General features: G+C 37.5%; 1 protein-coding gene across 5 annotated transcripts in view; it reads right to left on the bottom strand.

Annotated features, from left to right (window-relative positions):
• The window catches only part of PSIP1 (PC4 and SFRS1 interacting protein 1), a 30,509-nt gene extending 16,167 nt beyond the window's left edge, over window positions 1-14,342 (bottom strand). For 2 of the 5 annotated variants that reach the window (XM_043977122.1, XM_043977126.1), the window contains exons 1-5: window positions 14,205-14,342; window positions 13,615-13,805; window positions 10,745-10,821; window positions 1,462-1,600; window positions 209-313 (exon numbers count right to left, since the gene is read on the bottom strand). In XM_043977122.1, the coding sequence (XP_043833057.1) occupies window positions 209-313; window positions 1,462-1,600; window positions 10,745-10,821; window positions 13,615-13,686 (393 nt within the window). In that variant the 5' untranslated portion in view covers window positions 13,687-13,805; window positions 14,205-14,342. Of the gene's footprint in view, window positions 1-208; window positions 314-1,461; window positions 1,601-10,744; window positions 10,822-13,614; window positions 13,806-13,982 lie in introns of all 5 variants that reach the window. The other 3 variants (XM_043977124.1, XM_043977123.1, XM_043977125.1) reach the window with 3 other exon arrangements.
• Window positions 14,343-15,055: the final 713 nt, after the last annotated feature.

Below are 15,055 nucleotides of genomic sequence, written 5' to 3' on the forward strand. Positions count from 1 at the left end.
ATAGGGAAAACCCGTAACAAAACCATCCAAAAGGTGAATAGGTAGTTTAAGAAGATGGAATGCTAGGTTCTCACTAACTGGAGATTTTCAAACAAATATTAGATGAATCACTTGTGGAAAATGTTGCGGGGTAGAGCTGGTTTGACTGCTAAGGTTCTCAATTCTTTGCTTGTTCAAAAAAAAAAACAAAAACATTTGTCAGACATACTTCATTACTGGTTTTTTCTTCATGGTCAGTATCTTCTTTTGAAGCACTAATTTCTTTTTCTTCAGTTTCAACATCAGAAGATGCATTTGACTGTTTTGTAGATGCCTGTAATACAATGAAGAATTTTACAAAGTGGAGCTAAAGTTTTCATTCTCCAAGATTTGACAATTACATTAATTTCTACCATGCATTTCAAGTTATTAATTCACATCAACATGTTGTAGCTTTTAGTTCTCTATTTCCTTGATAGAGGCTGAAGGTATTAGCATTTTCAATTCTAAAACTGTTTTTAAAAGGAACAATTCTTTATGGCAGAAGTGAATTAGACAAAAGTAATTAGACTTTTTTTGGTGAGACAATTGGGGTTAAGTGACTTGCCCAGGGTCACACAGCTAGTAAGTGTTAAGTGTCTGAGGCCCTATTTAATAGAACCCAGGTCCTCCTGACTCCAGGGCCAGTGCTCTATGCACTGCGCCACCTAGCTGCTGCAAAGCACCCAATCTTAACATTCTAAACTAGATAGAGGTTAATAGTTGTGCCATAAATTGTCAAAAGATGCCAAATAACCACCTAAAAGACCATCTAAGGTTTGGAAACCTAATAAGCTATGTACAGCTGAATGGTGACAAGAACATGTACAAAGCAATCCTCCTCACCCCACTAAATTAAAGATTCTCCAGAGTCCTAGGAATAAGTTGACCAGGAGGGAAACATAACAAGGCTATGATAACACTGGGGGTGAATTGGTAGTAAGTTTGGGACTTTGAGAAGGTGATAAATTCTTAACAATTAGGGAAAATTCTAGCTATTAAACTCAAAGGCAAAAGGCAAGGTATTAATTTCTTGTACCAAATTAGATGCAAAATATTTAATTCGAAAGTGAATGAAATTTCTGCATATATAACAACAGCAAAGATGATCAATTCAGGAACTATAAGCAAACTCCTAAATAGAAATTATGAATTCAAAATTTAATTTTAAGATGCCTAACACCCTAAATGTGCTTAATAAATCTAAATCAGGATCTGCAAAATCTAGATTTCTGGTTTTTTTTTAAATCCTGATATACCTTTCTCCCTAAAAAGGGAGATTCAGAAGTATTTCTAAGGGCCAAAAAATAACAATGCGAGAATTATTTGTAATTCTTAAGTCAGTGCCCAGCCTTAAGTCTTTAATTTCATGACTTCTGGAAGAGCCCAGGAAGGATTAAATATTATAACAATAAAACTACATTTTAAATAACCATTACTTACCTGTTGACTAGAAAACTTCACTTTGGGGTTATTGTCTATTTCCCATAATCCTTCATTAAAGCCTTTTCGTTTATTAGGTTTGCCATATTTATCTTTATTTTCTGAGTAAGGAAATATGTCTTTCGGGCCCAAAAATGCACTGCGAAAAAGGGACAAGAGATATATTTTATGCAAATGACTTTTTACTAAAAATGTTATTTTATTGAAAATGGGTAACTGACTTTGCATATATCTACTTAATTCCTACAGTCAAACTTTATACTCAGTTCAAACTAGTTCTCCCATGTCTTGTTCACACTAGTTTGAATTATTGAGTTTCTACCAATAGAAACAAATTAGACCATTAAATTTTTTTTTAGAAATCTTATAAACCATTCTAAAAATATATGGTTTCAAGCAACTAGATGAAACTCTTATTACTTCTTTTAAAATGTCATAAGATGTAAAATACAGCAGAAACTTAAGAGTCACTAAATGAACCTGCTATAATAGGAAACAGTTCTTCAGTGCATAGAAGTAGTTTACAAGTACATTCAAAAGCATATTTCACTGAAGCCCGAGTAATCAGAGAATTCTGCTTATAAGCAGCATATTCACATTTCACCAGAGCAATCAAAAGTTTCAAATTTAGATTTAACCACACCGGACTGAAATACCACTAACTAAATTGAGATATGACCATGTGAAATCCAAAAACTAAAATTTCAAAGCCTCTTAAACTGCTTCACTTTACAATGTTTTTGAACTCCTTTAAAAATTCTCTTTCCTTTACAATAAAAATAGATATTAAGTATCGTATCTCACCAGAATTACTAACTCTAATAAATCATAAACAAAAAGAATGTTGATTAGGTATCAGTACAGACAGGTTACCCTTCTATGCATTTTTGTTTGTTTGTTTTTTATGGGACAGTGAGGGTTATGTGACTTGCCCAGGGTCTCACAGCTAGTAAGTATCAAGTGTTTAAGGCCAGATTAGAACTCAGGTCCTCCTGAATCCATGGCCCGTGCTTTATCTACTGCACCACTTAGCTACCCTCCCACCCTTGTATGCATTTTAATGGAATTTCTATTTCACTAAGAAACATATCACATGTATGTGCTTTTTGTGGGGCAAATAAAAATAAAACTAAGCTGATCAAAGTGTTTCCCCTTTTACAATATTCCAAAATACCAAAAAACACTTTTAGCAGAACTCTTGAAGCACATACTAAAATACTAACAGGAATTAAGTCTTAAGTCTACCCTTCAAAGAACAATACCATCTCAGTGTGTATCTATATATTTAATCGACATAGCAGAGGAATGATATAGGTTAAAATTTTTTATTTCAAAGTAAAATTATAAAATTTTGGACAAACTTGCTCCTTCTAATGCAAAATAAAGGAATAAAAATAAAGCCCTCGCCATGACATGACTTAAGATCTAATATACTTATAGACACTCTAATTTACTAGTACTGACAGTGACCATTGCCATTACAAGCAAAGAAGTCAAATTCATCCATTTTCACATATATTTATAGATCTCTAAAAAGACCAAATTTAAATGTTTTCATTTTTATTTTAAACATATTCTTGTAATAGGAAGGACTAAGTGTGAGGGGAAAAATTTCAAGAGAAATTAAATTCCTAGGTAACAAAGTAATTTGCTTTAAGTGAAACCCAGTTAGGAGGAGGGAAAAAGGTGGAGTAGCTTTACAAAAGCTATCAGAATTTCTTTTAAATACATGACTTTAATAGGACTGTGGCATTCTTAAACATGATTTTTTAACTGGAACTCTTTCCATTACAAATTTTTTAAAAATTAAAAAGCAATTAAAATAGGTTTTAATACGAAGCTTCCTCTGAATACACAGAACAATTTGTCAGTATAGTCGTAATACCTAAATTAAATGACACCAATGGGTGTGACAGGGCAGAAAGGGGGAAGCATTTGTTGTCAGGAACCTGGGTTCAAATTTTAGTATTGCCACTTGCTATGAGAAAGTCACTTTATTTCTTTATGCCTCATAAAGTATTTTATTTTTTTCCGTTACATGTAAAGATAGCTCTCAACTTTTGTTTATACAAGCATTACAATTTCAGATTTTTCTCCCTCCCTCCCCCCTCCCCTAGACAGCAGATAATCTGATATAGGTTATACATATACATATATACACACACACACACACAATAACATTAAACATATTTCTGCATTAGTCATGTTATAAGAGAAAAAAATCAGAGCAATGATGATGAGGTCCAGTTCTAAATCTATCCTATATCATATGCCTAAAATCATTAGATACTACCCAAGGACTGTTGTTGTTGCATATTAATAGAGCTAAACTTTTAGATTTCGCCAAATTAGAAAAAGCTTACATGAACATCCCCATTTACAAGATGTGTGAGACCTAAGTGCACTGTAAGTGGATTACACCTACAGTGGTCCCAACTAATGTGAAAAATAATTTGAAAATATCCATCAAATAAATCAGTAAACTGTTCCTACCCTTGGACATATATTCTGAAGAAGTCAATGAAAGAACTATCCTCTATAAACACATCAAAATATTCAGAGCAAATTTGTCTGTGTTAGAAAATGTGGTTTTATGGCCACAAATTAGGAAATGGCTGGACAAACTGTGGCATATGAATGTATGAACTGTGGCACTGTTATACTTTAAGAAATGATGAATGAGAAATTCAGAAAAACACAGACTTATAAGCACTTGGTATGCTTACAATAACAGCAGATGAATTCAGATTAATTGCAAAGAACAATCATGGGTTCCAGAAACAGTGGATGTAACACATCCTCCCCTTTTGGCAAAGGAGTTTGGGGAATATGGGTAAAGAACACAGTGTGTGTACACACATTGTAAGATTTATCTGTCAGTTATGCTTAACTATCCTTTATTACAAGGCAAAATTTAATGACATGTTAAAAAGGGAGGACAGGGGGGAAACCAATTTTTAAAAAATGAAAACAAAACAACCACAGCATCTGAGAACCATAACCCAAAGATTCTATTCATATCCATACAAATTCAAGAGATCGAGAAAAAGGTCCCTAGCATATTGGGCACACCTGGTAGATTTCCTGAAGGACATTGATAAAAGTAGCCAAGGATAGGAAGGTTTGGATGGGTTGCAACCTGGAGTACCCTGTCTACATCTATCAAATTACAGGAGCAGAAAGAAATACTTGATTGGTTTGGTCCTTCTCAGTAGAGAAATTTTGGGAATGAATCTTTTTTAACAGTTTATTGGTAATACAAAAAGATTTGACTACTTTCCACAAGAGATGTAAACTGCCTATCTGAATAAAAATAGGGTAACTTAGCAAGGTCTAAGTTGATGTATTCATTAGTTCACTAGATGGAATCAAACTTTTGAGTTCATTAGTGGAACAGATACTCAACATAGCTGAAATACCCGACTAAAAAGCTTCCCTAAAATTAAAGTTTTTCTATGAATTGAACATGATAATAGATTTGTGATCAACTTATGAAGATCTTAACTTAATTACATATCACCTACTTCATGTATATATTCTCTGGGCATTTCCCCCCCAGTCTGTTCAAATAATATAACATCAATTCTCCAATAAACCCTAATTACTATAGTAACAAAGCTAAGATAATGGAAAGAATATTAAAGTTATGAATTCTAAAATCTATCCTCCATGTTCCTGAGCAGTAAGCAGATATAGGTTATATATGTGCAATTATGTAAAACATAAACTTGAATAAAAGAAAAAAACAAAAGAAAAATAGCATGCTTCAGAGTGTGTTCAATCAATATCACTTCTTTCTTTAGAGGTGGATAGTATGCTTTATCCTTAGTCCTTTAGGGATTGTCTTTGATCACCCTATTGCTGAGCATAGTCAAGTCACTCAATGTTTTTAAATGACTAAAATTCAAAAAACTACAAATGAAATCAATTATATGGAAATAATTGGTCAACGTTTTATAAAAGTTCACTGACCGCAGGTTAAGAAATCCTGCTATCATCAATATCAAATATCAAAAACTTGCCCCTCAACAAACAAAATATAAAAACCCTCACAGTTCTTCTAGCAGTCTAAATCACTTTGAAAAACACTGCTATTGGGACAGCTAGGTGGCGAGGTGGATAAAGCACCGGCCCTGGAGTCAGGAGTACCTGAGTTCAAATCCGGCCTCAGACACTTGACACTTACTAGCTATGTGACCCTGGGCAAGTCACTTAACCCCAATTGCCTCACTAAAAAAAAAAAAAGAAAGAAAGAAAGAAAGAAAAACATTGCTATTAATTGAACAAATAAATGGAACCGAAATGGTCAATTATTCTTTACCACACTTGAATTAGTGGGGGTTGGGGGTGAAAGGGGAGTGTTAAGGAACTACCTTTTGTATAATTCGAGAAAACAAAAGCAAGACACTATCATAGACCTAAATGTCAACATTCAAAGATCTAAGCAATTATTGAGACATTTTGCAACACTGTTACTTCTGGTGTGCTCTAAAGGAGATAACTGACCATGAAATCGCCTTTTTGAAGTCAACTGTTCTCTTCTTTTTATATACCTAAATAAGCCAAGTTGTTATTTGCAAAGTATCTTCATTATTAAACCACAGCTTGATAAATTTACATCCCTTGAACCCTGAGAGTTGGGGGAAAAAATGGAAATTCAGAGATTTATGTACCTATTAATTTTTAACTTTTGAAATGTAGCACCTTCATAAATTATCTTTAATTTCCTATATCTAGGAATTCCAGAAAGCACATTATTAACACATTATTTTCATACAGATAAGGGAAATGACACCTAATTTTTTTTTTTTAGTGAGGCAATTGGGGTTAAGTGACTTGCCCAGGGTCACACAGCTAGTAAGTGTTAAGTGTCTGAGGCCGAATTTGAACTCAGGTACTCCTGACTCCAGGGCCGGTGCTCCATCCACTGCGCCACCTAGCTGCCCATGACACCTAATTTTTAAAAATTGGTAAAATTATAAACAGAGTATCTTTTTTGGGTAAGCAGTAATGGGAAATGTTACCAAAATAATTATACCCTTTGCACCAGTAATTGTTATTAGGAGTAAACCTGAAAATGTTATCAAAAAATGAAACAGGAAGGGGTGGCTAGGTGGTGCAGTGGATAGAGCAATGGCCCTGGAGTCAGGAGTACCTGAGTTCAAATCCGGCCTCAGACACTTAACACTTTACTAGCTGTGTGACCCTGGGCAAGTCACTTAACCCCAATTGCCTCACTAAAAAATAAATAAAATGAAACGAAACAGGAGATATAGTTACAACAAAAAGCTACAATCAAACTAAGTATCCAATAATACAATAGGGAAATGATTAAATAAATTTAATCATCAAGCATTTATCAATCACCTGCCATGTGGCAAACACTTCCTAGGTGCTAGAGACACAAACACAAAGAATAAAATCATCCCTAAAAACAAAGCCTTGCACTCTAATGAGCTTACATTTTAATCAGGTACATAGAATAATGAATTACTATTGTGGAATTAAGAAAACAGATCATCTTGAAATAACACAAAGCAGAAGCCAAAGAAATGAAGTACCTAAGAAAAATGTGCATAAAAATAGACAAAGAATCCTGATGTCAACCTTCAAGAGTTGTCTACACAATTATGATTCCTTATGTGTTACAATAAATTTAAATGCAAATAATTACCTATACCAAGTATTATCAACGTTTGGTTTTTTAATACAGCCAATCTGTTTACATGGAAGCCAAAGCAACAAAACCAAAAGCTGCAAGAGTGCAGAATTCTTGGAATATGAAATCAAGAATTATTTTGGGGGCAGCTAGGTGGCGCAGTGGATAGAGCATGGGCCCTGGAGTCAGGAGTACCTGAGTTCAAATTCGGCCTCAGACACATAACACTAGCTGCGTGACCCTGGGCAAGTCACTTAACCCCAATTGCCTCACTAAAAAAAAAAAAAAAAAAGAATTATTTTGCTTCCCATTGATGAAACTTGAAAATTTGATATTTAGTGAAACTCAAGTTATTGAATTTTTCAGAGAGCATGGAATTACTTGTGATTCCTAGGGAATAAAGGTCACTATATATGCCAAATAGACCATAAAGCAGGACTACAGATAAATTCAGTATCTCTTAATTTTTAATAAAATTTTATTTTAAAATTAACACACTACTCCTTTCCTACTGGGATAACCAATCACCCATGAAAGTTCAATTTGATGTCACTGTATTTGCCATGTATACAAATCAAATGATGTTAATCACCATCACTAGGTCTTCAACTTCTTAGATTCATTATGACAGCATTTATAAACCCATGTTAATAGGTAGTATACATTTCTAGTAATGCTTGGGAAAAAAACTCTTAATCTGCCATGTCATTCTCAGATACAATACCTATACCTTTAGAAAAGAAATAACTAAATATTACAGTTCCAATTTCATTTAGCTAAAATAACTTCAGAAAGTCAGTTTTATTTTACTAGGATAGGTGCCTAAGGACAAGCTTCTTCCTTAAGCTAGGAAATCACTTCAAAAACCCCACTGATTAGGGCAATTAATTTGTCCACTCTCTCTTACACTGATTCTTCCAAGATTTAATTTACTTATGAGCAAGGCAGAAAATCAAATAGCTTGTAAAGATAAGTAATGCTCATCCTTACCCCAAAATGAGTCTTCCTACAATAATATGCAGGAGTATAACATGTTAAGACTGCCAAAATCAATGAACACCTGAATTAGAAAATGCTATGGTAAAAAGGTTACTAGAGTATTAACTTTGAAAAGTTAATAATATAATCGCATATCCCAAATATGTGATATTTAAAAGAATTGTATAATAACTTGGCCTCAGTCAAGAAGACCTGGGTTTAAGTTTCATCTTTGAAATATACTGGTTTGGGGGCAGCTAGGTGGCACAGTGGATAAAACACTGGCCCTGAACTCAGGAGGACCTGAGTTCAAATTTGGCCTCAGACACTTGACATTTACTAGCTGTGTGACCCTGGGCAAGTTACTTAACCCTCACTGCCCTACCTGTCCCCAAAATACTGGTTATATAATCCAGAGTCCTTTAACCTAACTTCCCAGTAGTCAGAGTAAAACTCTTATCTGTTATAGATTCTCCATTTGTAAATGGAAATTTCTTCAACAGGAATTTCCTATGCCACAGAAATCATAGGTCTAGACCCAAAGTAATTTACATAACTATTTTAGTTCTCACAATTAGATAAGGTTGAAGGGACCTTGGAAGTCATCCAATTCAAGCCCTTCATTCAGTTATTTTATAGAGAGGCCAATCAAAGTAAACTGATTGAGCATGAGGTCAGAAAGTTAAGTCAGAATTCAAAAACCAGGTCCTTTGACTTCACATCCAATACTTTTTACACATTACTACATCTAGTTCTAGAACTGAAGGAAATTATGGGACATCTGAAAGATGCACAGACAAAACTAAGAAAGGAAGACAGAACTGAAGATAGAATACTAAACTTTCAAGATTTGCCTTACCTGATTGCATTACAGCTACTTTTTTTTTAGAGCTACTTCTCAATCAAATATAATGCTAGTTGCACATCTATTGAGTAAAATCTCATCTTCTGAGATTATATCTCCATATATCAAAGACCACAGAGACATGGTTAAGTGGCCACCATTCAGGTAGGGAAAGAGGAACAGGTGTTACATTTTTATTCCCAGACTATGCTCAAGGTGCAAGGCTTTAACGTTCAAATCACCCATTTTTATTTCAAAAACATATCTGAATATGATAAACCTTTTACTTAAGTACAAAGCATGATTATTTTCTGGTTATAATTTCTGACTCAAGAGAATATACAAAAACTTTTAACTTTTGTTTTCCCCTCCATTGTTATACAAACTTCACCTAACTTCTCATTTTACTATGCTTCAATGCTACAAAACTCACATTATATAGGACATGATGCTTAAAAGAACACTGCTGTGGTTTTTGTTTGTTGACCCAAAGACTCAAAGGATGAAGGTAGATGAAGACTGGTCAGTCCAAAACGTGAACAGCGATTCAATCTCCAGGAAAACCAGAGGACAAAATAGGAGTGGGTAATTTGGAGAACAAATTTAAAGAGCTAAGGAAAATGTGATTTGACCCAACACACAGAGCTGACTCATCAACTATTTAGTTATACCAAATTCTACTTGCTGACAGCTTACTTTAGATGTATCAAATACCAGCTCAAAATATCACTTTATATTTTAAACACCCTTTCCTGAAATTTAAATGTTGTTTGTTTTACCTTTATCAGTATTGTAAAATCATTGCTCCGAGTAGTTCTTTCATTTGGAGAAAATGTTCTAAATTGAGAGTATTACAAATAATCAGGCATAAAAAAAAATCAAAGTGATCCTTATTATTAATCCTAATATGCATTACTGTTTGCCACAAAGGGAAGATAAAAGTAAAGCAAAAGATTCCCAAAATAGTTGAGATGGTCCAAGTCCCAAATGCAAAACATGGAGAAAAAGCCCAACAGCTATACTATGGCAGTAAGAGCAATGGAGAAGGGGCAGCGGCAACACTAGATGGTTGAGGACAGCTCTTAGAAAGGAACAGAACCAGGGGATAGCTTAAGCAATGATCCAAGTAAAGCAAAAGCATTCCATTGCACATCTAGGACATTAAACACAAAGATCCTACCTAGGTCACCCACCTGATAGCCACTTGAACAGTCAAAGAGATATTCTAAGTAGATCAGGCAGAGGCGGAATGTACCTTCTCCCCCCCACCCCATCCCCAACTTACACAAGGACTAGGCTTCTCAAGTTTAAAAAAAAAAAAAAAAAAGCACATAAAATGTTTAAAGAAACAATCAGGGGGCGGCTAGGTGGCACAGTGGATAAAGCAAGGGCCCTGGATTCAGGAGGACCTGAGTTCAAATCTGGTCACTCTTGACACTTACTACCTGTGTGACCCTGGGCAAGTCACTTAACCCCCATTGCTCCACAAGAAAAAAGAAAAGAAACAATCACGTTATCACAAAACATATGAAGAAAGAAATTCAACTTCCCCCTGGCAAGGAAATCAGCTAGTGTCCTAAAAATAATGAATATCAATCTTACCTGGTATGTATAATATTTTTAAGCTTATAAATGAGAATCATAGTGAAAGTCTGAGAGAACGTTTCCAACATTCATAAATAAGTTTTGTTTTATACTGGTTATCTAAATATTTTATCCTTGATTAATCCTTCTTTAATTGTCTATTTCACATCTAACGGCCTCGTGAAATAAGTCTTCAAATTTTAACTTGGAGAACTTACGTCTCATGAGTTCCAAAAAAGAAAATGGGCAGTTTATTTGTAGGTGGTTTTACAGCTCCATCAGGAACTTCATCTACCTACAAGAAAAAAAGATTTTTAAAAAATCAAGATCTTGTAACCTGTATGAGATCATTCAGAATAGATCAACATCATCATATGGAATAAAGCCGTACAACACAGATATTTGTGATAATAAAAATAAGATTTCTTTACAAAGCTACAATAATGTCAAAAATACTAAAAAGGCTTCTAAAGAGCTTGTTATTAAATTCAGGATACATTTGTATTGATATTCTACCCTATCTTAAAACATATATACATTCATATATATATATATATATATATATATATATATATATATCCAAATTTACTTAAAATATACAAAAGGTTTTTTGAAATACAAATATGAAAAAGTACCTAATAATGCATCTTTGATGAACAAAGACATATCTTGTGGTGAAAATTAGCACAAAGAATTTAACACTAGGACTGTTGACCTGTGAGTTCATAGTTGTTTTAATTTGGAAAACATGCATTCAACAGACAGTTCTGATTCAGCAATAAAATAGCCAGACTGTAATTATCTAATAAATGTAATTCAAAAATAATTTCTATTTGGCTATAGAGTTAGTTTCAACTCAATATGTTTTTCGAGTTCACAATTCTTCACTATAGGCACATAAAAGGCAGGGTGGTATAAATAATAAACAGCCTCAGATGACTGTTCATAGGCTGTGAGACCTAGTTATCCCACCTCAGTGCCTCAGGCAACTCAATATGATTCTAAGTTGCATGGGAGTTGTGGATCTGTATTGGTGGAGGGAGTATGCTCACTAATAATTCTCTATGCTAATGAAATCACAGGTCCAGTTAAAAAAAATACCCAACACCACCACCACACATATCCTATCCTAGGAACTTAGAACCTACTTGGAAAGACAAGCATGCTATCAAAAAACATGGGGTAGGTAAAAAACGATCATGCAGAAGACTTGAATATCAGGGTTATAGTTTCTGCAATGTCAATGGCTGACCCCTTATAACACTTAAGTCTCCTCTGCCAATTAAGGGTATTAAATTAAATGATCTCTAAGTTCCAGGAAGTGATATAGACCAGGGCTTCTTTTTTTCCCCTCAGTAAATACTCCTTTATTTAAAGTTTTGAGTTCCAAATTTTATCACTCCAGGGTTATAATCAGATGTAGGTTACACATGTGCAATTATGTAAAGCATTGCCATATTAGTCATTTTGTATAGGAAAACTTGAATAAAAGAAAAAATGAAAGTGAAACGGCATGTTTCAGTCTGTTTTCAAGCTTTCTTTGGAGGTAGTTAGTATGCTTCATCATTAGTCCTTTGGGATTTTCTTGGGCCACTGTATTGCTGAAATAGTTAAGTCATTCACAGTTCTTCATCAAACAATGTTGCTGTCTCTGTGCACAACTTTCTCCTGGTTCTGTTCAATTAACTATACCATTAGTTTATACAAGTTTTTCCAGGTCTTTCTGAAATCATCTAGACCAGGGCTTCTTAAACTTTGCCCACTTGTGACCCCTTTTTGCCCAAGAAATTTTTATGTAACGGTAAATAAAATAGGTATACATAACCTTTTACTGTTGCCCAATTTTTCACAACAAAGTACTTAATTATTCAACTATATACAAATTCAAATGCAAAGGACCCTTTGGTTGATAAATAAGCACTTACTATGTGCTAGTCACAAGCACTGAAGATACCAAGAAAGGCAAAAACACCCCTGGTCTCCAGGAACTCACATTCTAATGGAGGAATCAACAAGCAAACAACTACATACACAGAAGATATACACTGGGAGAAACACTTCAGTAACACTCCAAAGAAGGAAAAAAAACAAACCGATTTAACAGTGGACTGTGTGTGATCATACATATCTGTTAGATACATAACCTTTGACAACTTGCCTCTCTTGGCAGCTGTATGACACCTCCCCCCCCCCAAGTAATTCTCTAAGACTAAAACCGTAGAAACGCTGAAGATCTGCATTGCTATGACTTTCTCTACTACTAGTAGTTCCTTACACCAATGATACCACAAGTTTGGACCCCTCCCCCTCATCCGGTTTAACAAATAAATAAAATTGTCTGTGAACCTTATTTCTCTTATGATGAAAACTTGTCTTGCATTACAAAACACAATTATCATTTTTATTATTTCCTTTCCACCAACCCATAGCTAAAAAGTTTATTTGGCTTTAAGGTTATTTTTCTGCTCAAGATTACTTCTACAAAGTCAAAATATCTCATGGATAGCCTGGTATATTAACACTCAGGACATCAGCATCTGGGGTTTTAGGAGGAGCAACAAAACCCTTCCAATTCGTTTGGAAGACTGAAATATCATTAGCCAAAGAAAAATTGGGTTTCCTGCTTCAGAGTTCACCCTATTAAATGTCTCACACAACTATACCTCTGTAAAATTCCCAAATTGATATCAAGGCGAAAAAAAAAAAAGTGGTATCAAAGTATGGCATAAGAGATAGCAGTCTTGGGGAAAGTGCTAATTAAAAGTCATTTTATTTTGTATGCTTATCCCTAAGGAGAAGAAAACACAAGGGCCAGTAAGATGAAATACACAACTTGTTTTTAGAAAGAAAACAAATACGAACCCGTCTAGTTACTTACAAAAGCTTAAAAAAAACCCCGAAGGGTCTAAATCGCTAAAAAGAATAGACTCCTAGTTTTCTACAAATTCGATGCAAGCTTGTTAGACAAGAAACTCACGGGGAGGGGGAAGGGGGGGGAGGATGGATGGCCAGGATACGTGCGATGGGCGTGAAGACAGCGGGCCCAGCCTAGGAGGCAGGACCGCTACGCGGGGCCGGAGTCACTTACTCGGGCTGGCCAATGGGGGTAACCTTTCATCTTGGCGAAAATTAGGTCTCCAGGTTTGAAATCTCGAGTCATCTCGGGGCCGAGGCTGGGGGTCCCGACCCTATGGACAAGAGGCTATGACGAGGCGCTGCAAGGGGGCGGAGGGGGCGTCAGTCTGGATGGCAACGGGAGCCCGAAGCTTCCAGATGCGCCTGCGAGGGAACGAAAGAAGAGATGTTACCAAGGCCCGGACGCCACAGGGGGCAGCCGGCACCACCCCTCCCCTCCTCCCTTCCCCGAGAAGTGCGCGACGGCCTCCCCGGTCCCGGCCGACGCCGCGAGGCCCGCAGATGCTGCCCCCGCCCCGATGAGCCGCCTTCAGCTCCAACCTCGTATTCTCGGAGCCGCTCTCGAGCAGAGATGGGGCCATGCCAAGCCCCGGGAGCGGCACGGCGGGAAAAGAGTGAAAGCCAAAAGAGACCAAGAAGCTGCCTCCGACTCACCCCGAAGCCCGGCCCCCAAAGGCCGTCACTAACCGCCTTGCTTAAGGCCGACTGCCAGCCAGGCCGAGACAGGCGGGTGGGCCAGCTCCGCCGCCACAGCTTACCTACCCGGGCCTCGCGCCGCCGCTGCGGTTACCGCCTCCTCGACGCTGGCGCCCACGCGGGGGTAAGCTGCGCCACCAGATGCCGCAGCCCGCGCCTCCTCCCTCAGCCCCCGAGACGCAACTGCCGCCGCGACTCCCGCGCGCTTCTCGCTCCGCGCTTGCGAGCGCCCGGGCCGGACCAACTGCGCACGGAAAGGAGGGGGGAATGGAACAAGGTGTCGAAGGGGATGGCGGATAGAGCGGCCTCTTAACTCGGAGACAGAAACTCCGATGGGCTCCCGATGAGAGAAGGCGGTTTTTGAGATCAGGCTTTCCCGGCTGCGGGAGCGGGAGAAGGAAGGAACGAGGACTGCAAGAACGCCTCCCCCTCCAGATGCTCTCGGAATGGCTGAGTCCTCCACCTCCTCCCTCGGCTGCTGGCTTTCTACGTGCGAATGTGAGTGTGTTTGTTCGCGCGCGTGCGTGTGTAGGTGTGTACTGTATCTAAAAGGCGGGGAGGGAATCTGCGATTGTTGCTGCTGGGGTTTGGGGGCGGGCATCCGGGGCCTGTGGCACCGCGGGCTGTGTTTTGGGAAGGGAAAATCTGGCGGGCTCTGGCCGCGCGTGCTCGCGAGTTTTTTCTGGGCGGGCAGGAGGCCTTGCAGCTGCGCTTGGATTAACAGCATCCGCCCAGGGGATGCTTCTCAGGACGGGAGGAGACTGGGAGAAGGCGGGGCAGCAGTCAGGGCAGAGCGCAGTCTATGGAACCTGCACATCATCTAGTGAGATGGAAGCAGTTCCGTGGCTGTCCAGTTGGGCTCTGATGCACTACCGCCTGCCCGCGCCGCCAGCAATGTTGAGAGAAGAGATTTTCTT

Source organism: Dromiciops gliroides, chromosome 1, assembly GCF_019393635.1.
Source record: "Dromiciops gliroides isolate mDroGli1 chromosome 1, mDroGli1.pri, whole genome shotgun sequence".
Lineage (NCBI taxonomy): Eukaryota > Metazoa > Chordata > Mammalia > Microbiotheria > Microbiotheriidae > Dromiciops > Dromiciops gliroides.